The sequence below is a fragment of the Phyllostomus discolor genome, chromosome 2 (assembly GCF_004126475.2).
Source record: "Phyllostomus discolor isolate MPI-MPIP mPhyDis1 chromosome 2, mPhyDis1.pri.v3, whole genome shotgun sequence".
In the NCBI taxonomy this organism is placed as follows: Eukaryota; Metazoa; Chordata; class Mammalia; order Chiroptera; family Phyllostomidae; genus Phyllostomus; species Phyllostomus discolor.
This window is the reverse complement of record NC_040904.2, coordinates 152,350,257-152,369,054: the sequence shown is the minus strand read 5'-3', so window position 1 is coordinate 152,369,054 and position 18,798 is coordinate 152,350,257. Positions and strand designations below refer to the sequence as shown.

Here is an 18,798-nt window from a genome sequence, read left to right as displayed (position 1 = left end):
TAGCAACGGGAAGGTCTCTCTGAGAGTTGTACAAAATGTAGGATTTTTTATGGGGGGGGTAGGGCAAGAGTGTTATTAGAGAAAGAAAGGGTCATATTGGGGCTTGGACATCTTTTTTTTAGGGAAAGGGTTTTATTTATGTAGATTCTTCTTTCTGTGGAGGATGGAGAGAGCCTTATGTAAGAGATTATCTTACTGATGCTTGACCAGGATATTCCTACTAGTTAAGATTATGTTTCTGAGAGAAGTTGAAATTGCAGTTAGATCAGGTATTAAATTTAGGTTTGGTATCATGAGCTCTTAGCCCCAGTGATGCCATTTGGGGCCTGTGGGGTTTGTTTTAACAATTTTTTAAAAATATGCAGAAGAAATCTAATATTTTTCTCATGGCTAGCAATTATAAATGAATTTTATTCCTCATTGTTCTTCATATTTTCTACAAAGCATTTGGTAAGGAGGGAAATGAAGGTTATTTTTATAACTACCTGTAGATAAACATATTCAGAGCAGTGTGGTTGGTTTATGCGTAGTTACTTTAATAAAAAATTCTAAATATTGTTTGAGGCTCCATTGAGCTTTAGATGATTCATAGAGAAGCTAAACATTTCTGAGGCTCTTAAGATTGATGTCATGCTATGATTTACTCTGGAAAGGAGTAGCACTTAAAGGACATAGGGGTTGCCCATATTTTGTTGTTGGCTACTATTAAAAGAATCACAATGGAGATGTTTAAGTGGGTAACTACTAAATATACGAGTTGGTGGATTTCCTCATATTTTTTTATCACATTTTTTAGTTTGATTCTTTGAATGAATTTATATAATGACTTTCCTTTAAAGTCTATAATTTTATTAATCTCTTAAAAACAAAAGAACAACTTAAAAAAACTCCTAAAGCCATGTTATGCTCTAGCCACTACTGCCTAGTTTCTTCCCTTTGCAAAGAATGCTTTCCAGTTCCTTTCTTCCTTGTCTCTCTTGGATCTAGTTTTGCAGTGATGAACAGGATTGTCAGTGACCTCAAATGATTCTTCCTATTACTCTGTCTCAGCAGCATTTCTTTATTTAACATTCATAATACCCCACTCCTGGTTTGTTGTGATTACTCCTTCTCAGTCTCCATACTGGTTCCTCTTCATCACCCTGGCCCCTAAACTTTGGAGAATTCCAGGGCTCAGTCCTTGGACTTTTCTTTTATATGCTTATGTTCTTGTTGATTTCATCTAGTCTTCTGGCTTTAATGTCTGTGCTGAAAATCCAAATTTTATCTTATCCCAGCTCTTTCCTGTGAATTCCAGGTTTATGTATATAGCTATTTAATTGATTTATTACTGCATAGATGTCTAAAATATCTTCTCCTCACGCTCCTATCCTGTTTCACCCTTGCCCAACCTGTTTCTCTAGCCTTTTCTGTCTCAGAATAGCACCTCCATTCTTTTTTTAGTTTCTCAGGCCAAAAAGTTTGGTGTTATACTTCATTACTTTTTCTTACTTTTCTTACCTCGCCCACTTCCCCCACCCTCAGTCTCAGGGCTTCTCCCTTATTTTATATTCTTATCTCTCTTTTCAGCATTTTTATTTTCTTCATTACACTTTCTGGCATTTAGTAGTTATTTTCTACCTAGCGGGATGTAAGCTTCATGCAGGCAGAAATATTTAGTCTCTTTATTGACTGCTATATCTCAGTGCCTGGGATAGTGCTTGACACACAGTAGTCACTCAATAAATATGTTGTATTAATGAAGGGAAATCTTAGCTTCTAATATGAATATCCTTTGGAAAAAGCTGTAGCAATATATTTTCCAGGTTTTGATTGTTGGCTTTTAGTGTACTTACGATGAAAAATCAACTTCAGCTGCTGTATCAGTTACATATTACAGTGTCAGTGATTAGGATGTTTGAATTTTTATAACCGTTTTTAAATAAAGTATATTTCTGCAAAGTTATTCCCATAGCTGAATTGCCATGAGAAAAACTTTATTTATTTGCTTTTAAATAGTCTATTTTGATAGTACCTTGTAATTTTTATTCAAATAGGTATCAGTAAATAAATCAAATGCCTTGGGTTTAGCAGTATTTGGTTGGGTTTTCCTATAATGTGCTAAGAGGAAATGAAGTAATGAGATTGGACAACTTTATTATATGTCCTTGGATTTCCCTAAGGCATAGCTGACTACCTTTCAGTAGCTAATTGGGATCTAAGTCAGTGAAGAGATGATATTTTTTTCCCCCACTGAGGAATCATTTCAGGGCTTAATCCTGTTCTAAGAATAACAATGTTGTTAGATAGTTTTGGACTGCCCTGAGAACTGCTAATATTTTTTGCCATCCTTCTGACTTCCGGTTACTCTCAACTGATTCATCCTGATGCTGTTAGAAGGAAATTTCAGAGATTTCACACACACACAAGTTATCAAGTATACATAAATGGGATGGAATTGTTAACGTTTATGGTTGCAATATTGTTTTAAAGCTTAATAAGAGTTTGGAGAAGATGGTGCTCTGTTACATGGGCAGAGTTTTCTTGTTATAATTGAGACAGTGTAGTTTCTCTAAACTCTACATTAAGATAATATCTTGAAAGGTTACAAATATGCATATTTGTTCCTAAGAGCCCCCTCCCCCTTATTAACAAGTTTAGTGAAGTCTTGTAGTCACAAAGAAAGTTGATGTCAGAATTCTTTCTATCCCCAGAAAATTATTTCTACTGAATATCCTGAGATTGATAGCTGTTCTTTTTATCACATCATCTATCATCACAAACCTGTTTTATGGGTTATCCTGTAAAACTCCCAATTGTTTGTTTGATTTTTCAATAGTGTCAAGTGATTTCTTTGAAATGAACTTTTATTCATATTGTTTAAAAGGCTGGGGGCATTTATGATTTTGTAAGTATTTATGTTCTAAAGAAATTTACTGTGTTAATGATTTTAAAGGGTTAATAAGCAGCTCATTATACTATAAATGAGAAAATGTTTAACAATGTAAAAACACAATTATTTTTCTTCAGAGAGGTTATTGTGTAAATTTATCAAAGTTAACTTCTCTGTTCTAGTTCTTCATAAACTTATCTACTGCTATATATGTTAGTGAAAAGTTAGAAAACTATCTTATTAATAATTTACTTACTGTATTAAAAATAAGCTTTTTCTATGATTAATAGCCCAACATTAAAACTTCTGTTTAGGGAGTGATGATGAATACAGTGATGATGATGACATGAGCTGGAAAGTGAGACGTGCAGCTGCTAAGTGCTTGGATGCTGTGGTTAGCACAAGGCATGAAATGCTTCCAGAATTCTACAAGACCGTCTCCCCTGCACTGATATCCAGATTTAAAGAGCGCGAAGAGAATGTAAAGGCAGATGTTTTCCATGCGTATCTTTCCCTTCTGAAGCAAACTCGTCCTGTGCAAAGTTGGCTGTGTGACCCTGATGCAATGGAACAGGGAGAAACACCTTTGACAATGCTTCAGAGTCAGGTTGGTTTAAAGTATGGTTTTGAAAGTCATGCTAGTAAATATGATCCTTTAAAATGGTATTTTTAATGTGGAAATGTGAATTTCAGAACATCTTTAGAGACACAAAGTTCTGAGATATGTTTGTATAGTAGTTTATGTATGTTCATATACCATACTTGTAAATAGTTTATTTTGATTGAAGTTTTCTTAATTGTACTAAATAATATTAAAATAATTTTATGATTCAGTAAAGTAATTTTTATCTGTGATACTAATGGGGGTCTTGGAACTGTGGAGTCAGACTACTTGCATTTGTAGCTGGCTTCATTTCTAATTTAGTTGTGTGAGCTTAGAGAGATTATTCGTTTATTAAACCTTTTTTCATTTGTAATAAGGGTATACTTAGAACTGTCTGCCCTAGGTAATGGTAGAAGAGATAGATGATCTGTGTAACATTAAATGCAGTGTCTTTTACATAGTAAGTACTTATAAATGGCGTCTCTTATTGTTAATAAAATGCACATTTTCACTTATAGGACATCTTTTCTAAGATTGTAAACATTACATCTATATAGCTCCCATTTGGTACATGCTTGGCATTTTCCTATCGTGTATATAATCCCTATGGCAGCCCAGTGGAATGCATATTTGTCGTTTTATATTTTTTAAAAGAGATTTTATTTATTTTTAGAGAGAGGGGAAGGGAGGAAGAAAAAGGGGGAAACATCAATGTGTGGTTGCCTCTCACACACCCTCTATTGGGAACCTGGCCCACAACCCAGGCATGTGCCCTGACTGGTAATGGAACTGGGAGCCTTTGGTTCGGTTTGCAGGCCTGCGCTCAATACACTTGAGCCGCACTAGCCAGGGCCATATTTGTTGTTTTTTTAAATCGTCACCCAAGGACATGCTCATTGATTTTGGAGGGATTTAGGGGAAAGAAACATCAATTGGTTGGTTGCCTCTTGTACAATCCCTGAATGGGAATTGGACCTGCATCCTAGGCATGTGTCCTGACAGGGAATCAAACCTGTGACCTTTCAGTTTATGGGATGATGCTCCAACGAACTGAACCACACTACCTATGGCTTTTATTTATTTTTTTAATCCCACTTGTCCATTTTTATAGATTACAAAACATGTGAGCCAGATTAAGCAACTAAACCAAGGGAGAGATGTACGTACTATATCTATCTTTTTTTTCAAGTAGGACAGATTTTAAAAAATTTGGTAAACTTAAAGGTGAACATTGAAGATTAATGATAGAAAGAAATAAGGTAAAGTATATGGGTATATAAGCAGTTGAAAAGGTGTACAGAAGTTAGGAAAAATCACAGGAAATTCTGATGATACTGTGATGAATTAGATAGGTGTTTTTTCTGTAGTTCTTAGATCATTGATTGATGTATGTGGCTTTATCTTGGCATTCATAAGATTTATTAGTAATAAATTTTTACTGTAGGTTTTACTAACAGAACATTAGACTAGAAAGTAAAGCATACATTTTTTTAATCATATCCCTGCTGCTTGTAGCTACATTTGAAGTGAGATTATTATAATGGCAAACTAAAAGCAAAAAAGAAGGCTCATTTAGTGGTTTCTTTTTTATAATTTGCCTTTTTTTCCCCCTTTGAGTACTTACCTGTGCTGTGTTCAAAAAACCATTTATAAATTATGCTCGGAAAATTTTAGTTGAAAACTCTTATTTAGTTAGATTTCTAACTAAATAAGACGCTATTTAATCTTGTGCATTTCATAATTAAAAATTAATCAAGGAGACTAATTTGTTGCTTTGCAGAAAGCTAACAGTTTTTCTCTGTTGAGTATTAAACAAATACAGTTAGAAGAGAACGGAATTGATGCAGCAAAGTTTGTATCTAACAATGTTGTTAGCCGTTAGAGGAATTAGAAATTTAACCAAAAAAAAAAAAGATAAATTCTTCCCTTTCTTTTCATCCCCAGTAATTTGTGTTAAGTGTACTGAAGAAATACCAATAGCTGAAACAGCTAATGAGTGTGTGGTAATTACAGGTTCCCAACATTGTTAAAGCTCTGCACAAACAGATGAAAGAAAAAAGTGTGAAGACCCGACAGTGTTGTTTTAACATGTTAACTGAACTGGTAAATGTATTACCTGGGGCCCTAACGCAGCACATTCCTGTTCTTGTACCAGGTATGAAAGAAATAGCAAATCGCTTTTGGAACTTAATATAGCCTTTATTATAAAGACTAGATAAGCTTAAATGTTCCTTCAAGAGGATAATTTGTGACAACTTAACTTATACGTAGAACTAACTTTGTTGTAGAACAAACTTAAAGTTAGAAATTTGAAAGTAAAAAGTTCAATCTTACATAAATATTGGGCTTTCATATAGATTGTGGAATTTCTTCTACTTTAGCGATAATGTGATGAAGTAGAAACTAGTAATATTTTAGGGATTAGTTTTTAATTTTTCCTTTCATAAAACTATGCATAAAATTATTGGATTTTTTATTGGCTTTTTAGGAATCATTTTCTCATTGAATGATAAATCAAGCTCATCAAATTTGAAGATCGATGCTTTGTCGTGTCTGTATGTAATCCTCTGTAACCACTCTCCTCAAGTCTTCCATCCTCATGTTCAGGCTCTGGTCCCTCCAGTGGTGGCTTGTGTTGGAGACCCATTTTACAAGATTACATCTGAAGCACTGCTTGTTACTCAACAGCTTGTCAAAGTAATTCGTCCCTTAGATCAGCCTTCCTCGTTTGATGCAACTCCTTACATCAAAGATTTATTTACCTGTACCATTAAGAGGTTAAAAGCAGCTGATATTGATCAGGAAGTCAAGGAAAGGGCTATTTCCTGTATGGGACAAATTATTTGCAACCTTGGAGACAATTTGGGTTCTGACTTGCCTAATACACTTCAGATTTTTTTGGAGAGACTGAAGAATGAAATTACGCGGTTGACTACAGTGAAAGCGTTGACACTGATTGCTGGGTCACCTTTGAAGATAGATTTGAGGCCTGTCCTGGGCGAAGGGGTACCCATCCTTGCTTCATTTCTCAGGAAAAACCAGAGAGCTTTGAAACTGGGTACTCTTTCTGCTCTAGATATTCTTATTAAAAACTATAGCGACAGCTTGACAGCTGCCATGATTGATGCAGTTCTAGATGAGCTCCCACCTCTTATCAGTGAAAGTGATATGCATGTTTCACAGATGGCTATCAGCTTTCTTACCACACTGGCAAAAGTGTATCCCTCCTCCCTTTCAAAGATAAGTGGATCCATTCTCAATGAACTTATTGGACTTGTGAGATCACCGTTATTGCAGGGGGGTGCTCTTAGTGCCATGCTAGACTTTTTCCAGGCTCTGGTTGTCACTGGAACAAATAATCTAGGGTACATGGATTTGTTACGCATGCTGACCGGTCCAGTTTATTCTCAGAGCACAGCTCTTACTCACAAGCAGTCTTATTATTCCATTGCCAAATGTGTAGCTGCCCTTACTCGAGCGTGCCCTAAAGAAGGACCAGCTGTAGTAGGTCAGTTTATTCAAGATGTCAAGAACTCAAGGTCTACAGATTCTATTCGTCTGTTAGCTCTGCTTTCTCTTGGAGAAGTTGGGCATCATATTGACTTAAGTGGGCAGCTGGAACTAAAATCTGTAATATTAGAAGCCTTCTCGTCTCCTAGTGAAGAAGTCAAATCAGCTGCATCTTATGCATTAGGCAGTATTAGTGTGGGCAACCTTCCTGAATATCTACCATTTGTCTTACAAGAAATAACCAGTCAACCCAAAAGGCAGTATCTTCTGCTTCATTCCTTGAAGGAAATTATTAGCTCTGCATCAGTGGTGGGCCTTAAACCATATGTTGAAAACATCTGGGCTTTACTGCTAAAGCACTGTGAGTGTGCAGAAGAAGGAACCAGAAATGTTGTTGCTGAATGTCTAGGCAAACTCACTCTAATTGATCCAGAAACTCTCCTTCCACGGCTTAAGGGGTACTTGATATCAGGTAAGTACCTGGTTTTCTTATTTTAAAAAATTTTAATTATTAGCAGTTGGTTGCCTTAAAAGATGCCTTATGTGGAATTTAAAACATTTCTTTATCTTGTTACATATAGGACCTGTTGCCTTATGTTATAATACGGAGCTATATTTGAATGACATTTTGTATAAAAGACTAAAGAGAGCATAATTAGATAATGGTTAAATGAATCTATTCTAGTGTTCATTATGTTCTAATGTTACTCTGTTGTCTTAAAATATGGTAAAGACAGTTATCTCTTGAATTACTATATCCTGAGGAGCTTGCTAGTAAAAATTATAATACTAAAATTAATGCATTTAACTAGTTCAAATGAAAGATTCTAGAAGAGTTTTTAGATTAACAAGTGTGAATCCCTTTAGATCAAATAGAAGGTAATAATAGCAACTTATTCTTAGAGTTTACTTTCTTTTTCTAATTAAAAACTAGAAGACACTACAACAATTTATGGATATTAATAATTCCCTTTTGTGAGGGCTAGATCCTCCACTGCTACTCTGTCAGGCCTCCTCCTTCCCAGAAGAAAGTACATCTTTTGAAATCCAGGGTCCAGCACAAATAATGCCCCTTTATTATTACAAAATCATAAGCATGTAATTCTATAACATAACAGTATCACACTCAACCACATTATATAACATTTTAGGTGTTCAAATTAAAACTATATGTTTAAATTAAAACTATAAACTATTCACCCATATTATTACCCTATGAACTAGACTCAAGCAGGCCTTGAGTACTTCTGCTGGATTCAGTGTGGTGAGATTATGTTCATGAGTAAACTTTGCCTGCTCTGTTAACACTCTGATAGCAATACCCCTCGTGGCCAAAGAGGATTTTTACAAATTGAAGACTCTAGTGTTATATGGAGTGGTTTGAAAAATTATAAAGATGTCCATGGATTTTAGTGGACTTACATACCAAAGACTGAAATTTATTTTTAATTAGGCTCATCATATGCCCGAAGCTCAGTGGTTACAGCTGTAAAGTTTACTATTTCTGATCATCCGCAACCTATTGATCCACTACTAAAGAACTGCATAGGTAAGTTCTTTACAAAGATAAACATGCTGGTTATTTAGTGTTAATTGTCACAAAATGAATTATTTCAATAGTGTTAATTGTCACAAAATAAATTATTTCAGTAACTAAAAATATTACCAGGGAACTCAAATACTTTTAACAGTCTGGTAGTGGTTTCATTAGAAAGATTATGCGCAATCTTACATTCTGTCATCCCTTGGTTTTATACTGTTACCAGATAATTTTGGAAATAGCTGAAATTAGTAAATATATTAGGTGTCTTTAGAGTCAACTACACATTTGATAATCATATTTTGGGGATGGCCTAAAGTAATTAATGAATAAAGGGAAAAAATATTTGATATATCTAAATAGTCCTGAAGTTTCTACTTAGATAAATGAATCTTAACTTGAGATTTTCTCAAGGGCCCCAGTTTTCTGTTACTACTTGTAACCCTTCAGTTCCTGAAGGGATCTGTTGAGACTTCCATATGTAAGGCGGGAGCAGCCTGAAATAAAAAAGATGATTACCAAAGAAACTAAGAGGACATACCCTAGAAATGGTAGGGCTCTCTCTGTTGCCGTGAGGATAAGAATTAGCATTTAGGATTGTTTCTCCATAACATCTTTGTGTTGTTTTCACCATTCGTTTTCCTAGAGTTGGGAGTAGTAGCTAAGAGTCCTCAGAATATGGTTTAGTTCAGTATTATTTGTGATTATAAGAACATCTTAGAACCACTTAGGTAGCTTTTTTAAACACTGGAATTCCTAGACCAAGGACTTGGGCACCACTGATCCTAGTCCATGTTACCGTTTGTTCATAATACTTTCTTCTCCACGTTTGTTGGAAAACCAGACTTGTATCTGTTTTCAAGTGCCTAGGTGCTTGCTTTAGCTTTTTGTCCTATGTCAGGTTTCATTTTCCTCCTTTTGCATTCTTACCCTCTTACCAATTCATTAAAGATAATAATAAATACTAGGGCTTTTGGAGCACATTTCTCTTTGTCATCTGATAAATTGTACTTGTTAACAGTATTCCATCTTTATCAAGCAGTGGATCTGTCTTTACCTTGTTTATCTTCTTTTGATCTAGGACAGTCATTCAAATTATTAGTTCCTGTGCCTGCTGGTTCTCTCCCTTCTCTTTGCAACCCACCTTCTTACAAAATATCTGTGAAAGTATTTAGGGTACTTTTTGGACTCTCACTACGTACCCTGTGCATTATAGGTGCTTGAGAGTTAGTTATCAATTAAATACACTCACAATGAGACATGATAGTTTACCTGCTGCTGAAAGAAACTATGTATTTCACTTAGTACTCTATCATGTTCTTCTCTGACCCACACTGAAGACATAGCAATAATACCAACAACAACAAACTATCAATTTAGAAAGAATATAGTGTATGTTTTATTTTAAGCTTCTTACCATAATTGTATGTTGCTCTGCTTATAATTTTTTAGGTGATTTCCTAAAAACATTGGAAGACCCAGATTTGAATGTAAGAAGAGTAGCCTTGGTTACATTCAATTCAGCAGCACATAATAAGCCATCTTTAATAAGGGATCTTCTAGATACTGTTCTTCCACATCTTTACAATGAAACAAAAGTTAGAAAGGAGCTTATAAGAGAGGTAAGCTACTTAGATTACACTTCTTAAGATTATCTTTTACTTTTAAGTATATGCACACTTTCTTTTGTGTTTCAACAGGTAGAGATGGGGCCATTTAAGCATACAGTTGATGACGGCTTGGATATTCGAAAGGCAGCTTTTGAGTGTATGTACACACTTCTAGACAGTTGTCTTGATAGGCTAGATATCTTTGAATTCCTAAATCATGTTGAAGATGGTTTGAAGGACCATTATGATATTAAGGTAAGATGTTTGTCCTTGTTTATAGAATGTTTTAGAAAATTTAGTAGCTACAGAGACTTTTACCTTTGTAATTTACTTTTGTTTATTGAGAAAAAATTGGTTTGCTAGTCATGAACTATAATATGCAAAAGTAATAGTGGTACAATTGTAACATCAGTTACCATACACAGAAAAATCCAGAAACCATTTCCTTGGAAGGAGGTAGTCAAGCCTAAGTGAATGGAAAATTCTAAGAAATTCTGTGCCAGCTTGCTTAGCGTGGAGTCCCTAGATACTTTTCCCTCCAAAGAAGAGTGCAGACTGGTTTTCCCATTCAAAGTATAATCTGTGATCTCTTTGGCTTTTCTTAAAAGTGTATTGCAGTTGCTACCCACGGAGGATTTTCTTAGTTTCCCATCACTGCCTTGGCTAATTCTCTTTGGCTGTTTTTGGGATCAGTCTATGTGATAACCATGTTACTTACCTAAATGAGGGATTTTTGTTTTCTAGTCTGTATACTGGGTTTAACATCAAGTGTTTTGTTAAAGGATGACATGGAAGAACTGTTTTCAGATACCTAAAGCAATCTGTGTAGAAGCAGGTAGGAAAGAAACCATACCACTCTCTAGGTATAGAGCATGAACATTGCTCATAAATGCTCTTTGGTTTTCTGATTTACCCATGTCCATTTTAAATGTGAACTATTAAATGGTGAATTAAAAATAGTAAGTGCATTTTTTTTTTCTTTTCCATCCATGGCCTTTGATCAAACAGGCAAAAGTGGTAGTTGAGCAGTAGTTATTCAGCCAGACTCAGAACTCCACCTTGTTTGTTTCCATGTGTGGTAGTAACTTGGTCCCTCTCAGAATACATTAAGAAGAGCCCCCAGGGTAGTGATAGCATCTTCCTGTTTAATTCTACAGTTTATAGTCCAAGAGGAAAAAGATCATGGATTACCAGGCTTTATATAGATAATCTGAATAACCCGTTTTTTTTCTTTTTAAAGGAAAATTTGCTGAGAAATTTAAAAAAGCTTTTCTCCTGGTTCAGTTATTTTCTTATTTAACGGTTTTCCATTTTGGTGTACATGAGCTTTTTATTTTTATTTTTTTTCTTGTTTAAAGTTATAGATAGGGTGGGGGAGAGGGGGAGCAAGAGTGGGAGAGAAACATCAGTTGCCTCTTACACGTACCCCGACCAGGAACTGAACCCACAACCTAGGCATGTGCCCTGAACGGGAATCCAACCAATGGCTTTTTGCTTTGCAGAAATGATGTCCAACCAACTAAGCTACCTTGCAGGATGTACATGAGCTTTTTAAATTCTAACTCTATGACCCTCGCCTAACAGGTTATGTAAAATTTCCGGGAACGGTAAAGTTCCTCAATTCTAATGTGTGGTTGAGATTGAGAACCGATTTTCTAGTTCTGTACTACATTAGGACCCCATTATAGGTGAGGTCTCTGTAGTATTTGTAACTGAAATTCCTCAGATAAGGTTTGTGACAATTCTTTGAAATAGATTACATTAAAATGAAACTTTGTGGTGCATGCTAGTTGTTTGTTAGAATTTGGAGTTCTCCTTAGAAAATAATGCAATGCCTAAGTTGTCTTTTTTAATTTGTAATAGATGCTAACATTTTTAATGTTGGTGAGACTCTCTACGCTTTGTCCAAGTGCCGTACTGCAGAGGTTGGACCGGCTTGTTGAGCCATTACGTGCCACGTGTACAACTAAGGTAATCATTGATAAACATCAAAGTTAGGCCAGACTTGGTGTATTCAGGGTTCCTAGTTGATTTTAACACTATTTAATGCTATTCTTTCAAGTTTTTATGTATATAAATAACAATATGATATAAATTTTGAAGTACTGATATAGGATAAAGGGAGAAGGGTCCACAAAAAAGGAAATGTGATTTTGGAGAGGAGGAGGTGGGATGTGGTGGTAATAGAAGACTTTATGTGAAAGTGGTGACATTTGAAATGGATGTTAAAAAGTCAGAAATACTTTTAAATTCAGAAGGTGAAACAGGACTTTTCATATAAAAATAATTATATGAATTAAGGCACAGAGATGTCAGTATGTGGTGTGTTTGAAGAAGAATGAGTGCACAGAGGAGCAGTTTCTTGGTGGAAGCTGAAGTAGGACTTGCTAAGCAGGTAAAGCTGAGGTTCTCACTCTTTCAACTATGATGGCTCTGGGTTTTCTGTTTTCCTAATGGGCTTTGAATAAGATATCCCTTAAAGGGAAAGGAGAGAAACTGCTGCTAAAAAGAAGTTCAAAAACAACTGCTCTTCGAATATAATGTGACTTTGGGACCTATGAAAGGGCAGCTTTATTTACCAGAAATTTCTAGGTGCTTAAGTTTTGTTCATATAAAAGCTTGTCTTTTATAGCATATAATACAAATTTACTCAATGTTACAGGTAAAGGCAAACTCAGTAAAGCAGGAGTTTGAAAAGCAAGATGAACTAAAGCGATCTGCCATGAGAGCAGTAGCAGCACTACTAACCATTCCAGAAGCAGAGAAGAGTCCACTGATGAGTGAATTCCAGTCACAGATCAGTTCTAACCCTGAGCTGGCAGCGATCTTTGAAAGTATCCAAAAAGATTCATCATCCACTAACTTGGAGTCAATGGACACTAGTTAGATGTTTGTTCAACACGGGGACCATGACATTGACCATATGATGCACTGAATCGACAGGTTATTACTCATAAGACGTGGAAAGGGAAGTGTCTAAAAGCTTCAAAATGTTCCACTTTGGTTTTCCTTCATGAAGACAGTTTGGCTTTCTTCCACTTTTGTTTTTGTAACATTTGTTTCAGAAATATGTATTTCCATAATCCAGAGGTTGTAAAACCACTAATGTTTTAGTGGTTAGGACAACATTTAAAATGGAAACTAAAAGTTAGGATTTATGGAATATGGAGATAGGGTCCAGGATCATTTGCCCTGTAATGTTTAGGATTAAAATGTTAAAATTTTGTGACCATGAATTTCTTTCTTTTATAAAATTTCTCATTTAAAAATCAAAAATTCTGCAAGACAAAACCATGTTTCTTTCTCTTGTATAACTTTGTTTCAGCAACATACATTGATTTTTAGCTGGCACATAAGATCTCTGTAAGATTTGTTCCATTTCAGAGGATTTAGCAATTTAAAAAAGACAATAAGATATCATTTTTTTAAAGTGCAGGGATCAACATATCCCTGTTGCGCACACTAATTTTGCATGAGCAAGTTTACAAATAATGTATTGTCTGTAAAGCAGCATGTGCAGATTATTCATTATACAAAAGTTAAAATAAGTATTGTATTAGTGCAATTTGCAGATATTTTATTTTTGCACAGAAAACATATTTGAAGTGAGGAGTAAATTTTTGAAACTTTGGTTTTCTTAATACCAGTGTGAATTTGCAGATGTTTTCAGCAAATCAAGTCACAATAACAATTTGCCACTTTTTTTCTATTATAAATTTTCTTACACATTTAAAATTTGAATATTTAAGTACACAGTTTTTCTCAGTTACCCATTTGTGTGTGTGTTGCCACTTAGAAATTATATTCTGAAGGCCAGTTTTTTCTTCATTCCCTTTGGATCTCTACATCCCTTATTGAAGGATACAAATACTGTGTATGCTTTTCAAATTTAGTTTTAGGAAAATTCTGAAGCCGGCTATCATGGGTTTGTTAGCTCATAAATAGTCTTTTCTTTTAGTCAGATTTTTCCCCTTCTCTTGTAGAGCTAATTTACATATTGTACTTGGTAAACAGTGACTACTTTTCCTGATTAAGGGGGCTCTGCTGGGGGAAAGAAGGCTTTGCAGTACCGTATCATATTTAAAATTTTAAATATGTTCTTCAGTGAACTCATTGCACACTGTAGCCTCTTCCTTCAAATTTGTGGTGCTTCTGTAACAGTAAGAACTAACTCTGAAATAAAGACATCTCCTGATGCTGTGCAAACATAGTTTACATGTATTGAAGGAGGCAGTTGTTAAATTTAGTGACCAATTTTAAGCAATCAAACATTTGAAAACTGCACCCTTTATTTTTGAAACTGTGAATTAGAAATACCTTTTCTGCTGTATTACCTGCTTTAACGTCCAAATATGCAGTGATTTGAATTGGTAATATACTGTGGTTATTAGATTAACAGCTTAAATTTGAATATTCAGATGATAATGCATAGAACATCAATACCGTAAGGACTTTGAGTAGTACATTGACGTGGAACATTATATGAAGTTGGTGCCATTTCAGAATGTGGCAGGTGGTAGTCTTGTACCATAATTTGCATAAAATTGTAATAGAAATTTATTTTGAGATGTTAGTATATTATGTACTATACATTACCGTGGTATACATGTTGTGGATATATTTAAATATTCGGTTACATGGTTTCACAATAAATTACAATACCGCAGGCTCTAGGACCAAATAGGAGACTGACATGCATATGTTGTATGAATATCTTAATTATCTAAAGTTAAATGCAAATACTTTTCATGTATTGGATTTTTTTTAACCTTCCAAGATACACTTTTTTTTTAAAGTTTGCAAGATGGCTAATTTTTTTAATATAGCTGAAATTCTGTCTTTTAATACAAAAATAGATTGTTCTTTCTAGTAGTAGATACGGTTTACTACCATGTATAAAATTAGTAACAGAATAATACTCAGATTTGAATGCCAAGTCATACTGGTTAACTCCATACTTCTAGTGCTGATGTCCTAATACTGGTACAGTGGGTGCAGGGTGTGAGGTGCAGTCATCGTCCGCCTCTCACACTGCTTCCTGGTCTTTTAAGATTTATTAACAGGTTGTGGTTAGCATCTCTACATGCATAGTTTCTTCAGGAGATCTGAAAGTTAAGGAAATGGCTGCTGGCTGCTTTTCTTGAAGATGTTTCAATTGTTTAGATCTACCTGATTTCTTTTTAAAGAAAGCTCAATATGGGGCTGCATTTTAAAGTTAGATTATTTTATGAAACTAAGACAGAAAGGAAATTTGGTATGACAAGACCTAAGCTAAATATTTATAAAATCAATAGCACTGAATAAGTTTTAAAATAATGGTCATAAGTTCATTAATGATATCTAAAGCTCCTTAACCATTGGGAATTAGAATTCTTAAAAGGTTGGAGTACGATGATTAAATCAAATGTTGAATATTTATATAATAATTTTTATGTAACCAATTAAAAATTCAGTTAACTGATTAGGAGGCCTTATTGGCTGTAATTAACCACATGACCAAGTATACAGTAATATCTCACAGTTTAAGCAGTTGAACATTTCTGCCCACTTTAAATTTTACGCAAAATTTAAATCGTTAAAATTAACTGCCAATTTCTAGATACAATATGCTTAATAACTGTGTTGATATTAAAGAGCTTTAAAATTCAGCAAATTTTGGGATCTAGCTCTATCTCAAATTGAATTCTAGCTTTTAAACAACTGCCACCCCAGATTCCTATGTTTTTGAAATCTTACTCCTGTGTGGAATGGAAAATGGACAATACAGCATTCATTTTACTGTTTGGAAAAAGGATATTATGGATTTAACTGACTTTTCCAGTTAAATAAAACTCCTTTGTTATCTTTAGTTGCAGAAGTATTTGGTGGCAAGCTGCCATCATCACCAGATAAGACCACTAAGGAATATGTATACTGAAATTACATATTTTCCCTTTGCAATACAGTAACTTGCTTTATTTTCCTATCAATACTAGAGAAATATGGTTTGTGAACACTTATATTGTAATTTAGGACAAGATCCATCAGCATGATTTTACTCTTTGTAACTTCAAAAGTTAGCTTTAAATTCAAAGTGGGATTTGTTTTTTACATCATAAAAACCAACTTGCCCTGGCCAGTTGGTTCGGTTCAGTTGGTTGGAGCATCGTCCCATACACCAAAAGGTTGTGGGTTTGATTCCTGGTCAGGGCACATGCCTAGGGAGCAGGTTCCGCCTCCAGTCAGTGTGCATATGGGAACTAACCGACTGATGTTTCTCTCCCGTCCTCTCTCTAAAAATCAACAAAACATCCCCTCGTGGAGATTAAAATAAAACAAAACAAAACTTCAATGAAGACTAAGAGGAGAGTATCGCAGATAATTTTACTTTGTTAGATCCCATCAAGTGTGTGTCCAGTTTCAGAACAAGTTTTTGTAGAGGGACTCATATTACCCTGACGTCTTTACACCTTTTTATTCTGATCCTAAATGATTATCAGTGGTGATTCTGGCAAATTGTTTCTTTTAGAAAGGTTTTAGGTTTTAGAAAGAAAAGGTTTTATTTTGTGAACTGAAATTCTTTCTGGATTAGGGAGTATTGGAATTGGTGTATTCAGCCATTATCAATAACTAATGGTCTGCACATTGAATGATTTTATTCTAGAATGCTCTTTTCACACATGAGTTTAAAGAATTATACTCTGGAACTGGTAATGTACGATACTATGATATCCTCATGTTTGAATAGCCTGTAATAATCCTATTCCTCTGCAGAGCTGTTTCACTTGTTTCATATACATTTCACTTTTAATACAAATTCACTGCTTCCTTAGGTAAGGGCAACTTAAATATGTGTGGTAGTAGCTAACTGTACTACTGGCATTTTTAAAAGACACAAATGTTTAGCTTGCTTGAAATCGTTAACCATCCATGAACTAAGGCCTTCTAAAAGATCTGGAAATAAACTCTCAGTTCCTTATTCTAGAAGTAAAAATCCATGCTTTCCTCCAGAATATATACTTCAATAGAAAAGCGCATGTTCTTTTTAGATCAGGATTTCTCAACCTTGGAACTGTTGACGTTTTGGACTGTATAATTCTGCATCATGGGGTCCTGCCCTATGCAATGTAGGTATTAGCTTCCCTGGCCCTTACCCACTTAGATAGCACTCATACCATCTCCCCCACTTCAATATTGCCCACTCAGGACAATAAAAATTGTCTCCAGCTATTGCCAAATGTCTCCAGAGGAGGGTGGGGTGGAGCCAGAATGGTCTCAGTTGAGAAGCACTGTTTTAGAGAAAGCTTTTTCTTGCAGCTACAGCCAGCTGAGATTGTATGCATGTAGAAGTTTTCAGACAGTTTTGAGTGTCAGTTCTTCAGCTTTCTAACCAAATTTGAGTACTGCATCTAACCAACCTCTTTTCCACTATTTAGAACTATCGTAATTTAGTGAAAATAGGTTTCTACTCTATATATTATTCCTCTTATTTAAATGGATGGTCCTTATCCTTTAACATGCTGTTTTTTATGGGAGTAAAATGCTTTCTGCATACTCGAGAAATACAAATATAAAGGGGCTCCTACTGTGGAGGGGAGTATGAAGCATTCAAAGTGCTTTCGAATCAAAACACTACATAAAAAGTTGAGGATCAGTAGCCATAAGCAACTAGTGTTACTTGACTTGAATTCTTACAAAGAGTAAATGGATTTTCAAAATTACTCATTTACATTCTCTTCGGAAAAGTTTGTCCAATAATTTCTTGAACTAGTACGGGTAATTTCTTATTTAGCTATAAAGGCATGCCAAAGAGTGATATTTTGTGTAGTTCCTAAACATATATTTGAACTCTTAAGTCATAAGCAACTATTAAAATTAAGCTGACTGTAGCAAAATTTTGCTATTTTCCTAGGGTTGGTTGATGTTTGGAGACAATAAAATGCTCCTTTATGACTCTTGATACCCACACATGGGATTTTAAAGACTGATGGTGAGAGCATGTGGCAGCAAAGCTACCACAAACTGCCTATTTGAAACAGGACCACTGAGTGAATGAGTAGTCCTTAAAGCATCTGAACCATTTCAGTCCCATTTGAGAAGATCAGCATAAGCAAAAAGGTTATTTTCCTTTTACATGGTATTACTGGAATATTAACGGTGCTGATCAGTCAGCAGTTTAAGTTCAGAATGCTGAGCTTGGAAACCTTGAAAATCAGTCTTTAAAATCTACTTTTAAAAGATTTAGAAGTTTGTGTTAGCATCAACTGTACTCTTGAGTGCAATCAGCTATTATCAGGTGGCTGTGTGTGGCTGCTCAAGTGAGGCCCGCTGTGTTCACAGTGCTCTACGTGTTTGCGTTGATGCAAAGTTTATTGTCATGCCTCAGTTCCTGTAAATGGATCATCAAAGGCAAAGCTAATTACCTTCCTCCCCTTCGCTTGGTGCCTCCTATTCTGTAGCACTATGTGCTTGACATCAGGGACAGTGTCTGGGAAAAACACTAGTTAACTACTATTAAATAGTGCTGCGACGGGGAAATACATGATTCTGTGTGGTTTGTGGCACAGGTTCCTGGTCTGGGAATAAAGAAAAGCTGGAGCCAAGGAGAAGTCATGGACCCTGGAGTGGGAACAGAACTGGCAAAAGCTTAGAGATGAGGTCATGGTGTATTCAGAAGCCAAGT

The 18,798-nt window shown here is 35.2% G+C and overlaps 1 protein-coding gene across 1 annotated transcript in view; it reads left to right on the top strand.

The window, feature by feature from the left end:
* CAND1 (cullin associated and neddylation dissociated 1) overlaps nucleotides 1–18,004 on the top strand; it is a 47,649-nt gene extending 29,645 nt beyond the window's left edge. Inside the window, exons 8-15 of the mRNA XM_028532077.2 lie at nucleotides 3,187–3,479; nucleotides 5,490–5,631; nucleotides 5,965–7,458; nucleotides 8,440–8,535; nucleotides 9,979–10,148; nucleotides 10,227–10,391; nucleotides 12,000–12,107; nucleotides 12,799–18,004. Coding sequence (XP_028387878.1) covers nucleotides 3,187–3,479; nucleotides 5,490–5,631; nucleotides 5,965–7,458; nucleotides 8,440–8,535; nucleotides 9,979–10,148; nucleotides 10,227–10,391; nucleotides 12,000–12,107; nucleotides 12,799–13,023 — 2,693 coding nt within the window. The 3' untranslated portion in view covers nucleotides 13,024–18,004. The remainder of the gene's footprint in view (nucleotides 1–3,186; nucleotides 3,480–5,489; nucleotides 5,632–5,964; nucleotides 7,459–8,439; nucleotides 8,536–9,978; nucleotides 10,149–10,226; nucleotides 10,392–11,999; nucleotides 12,108–12,798) is intronic.
* Nucleotides 18,005–18,798: the final 794 nt, after the last annotated feature.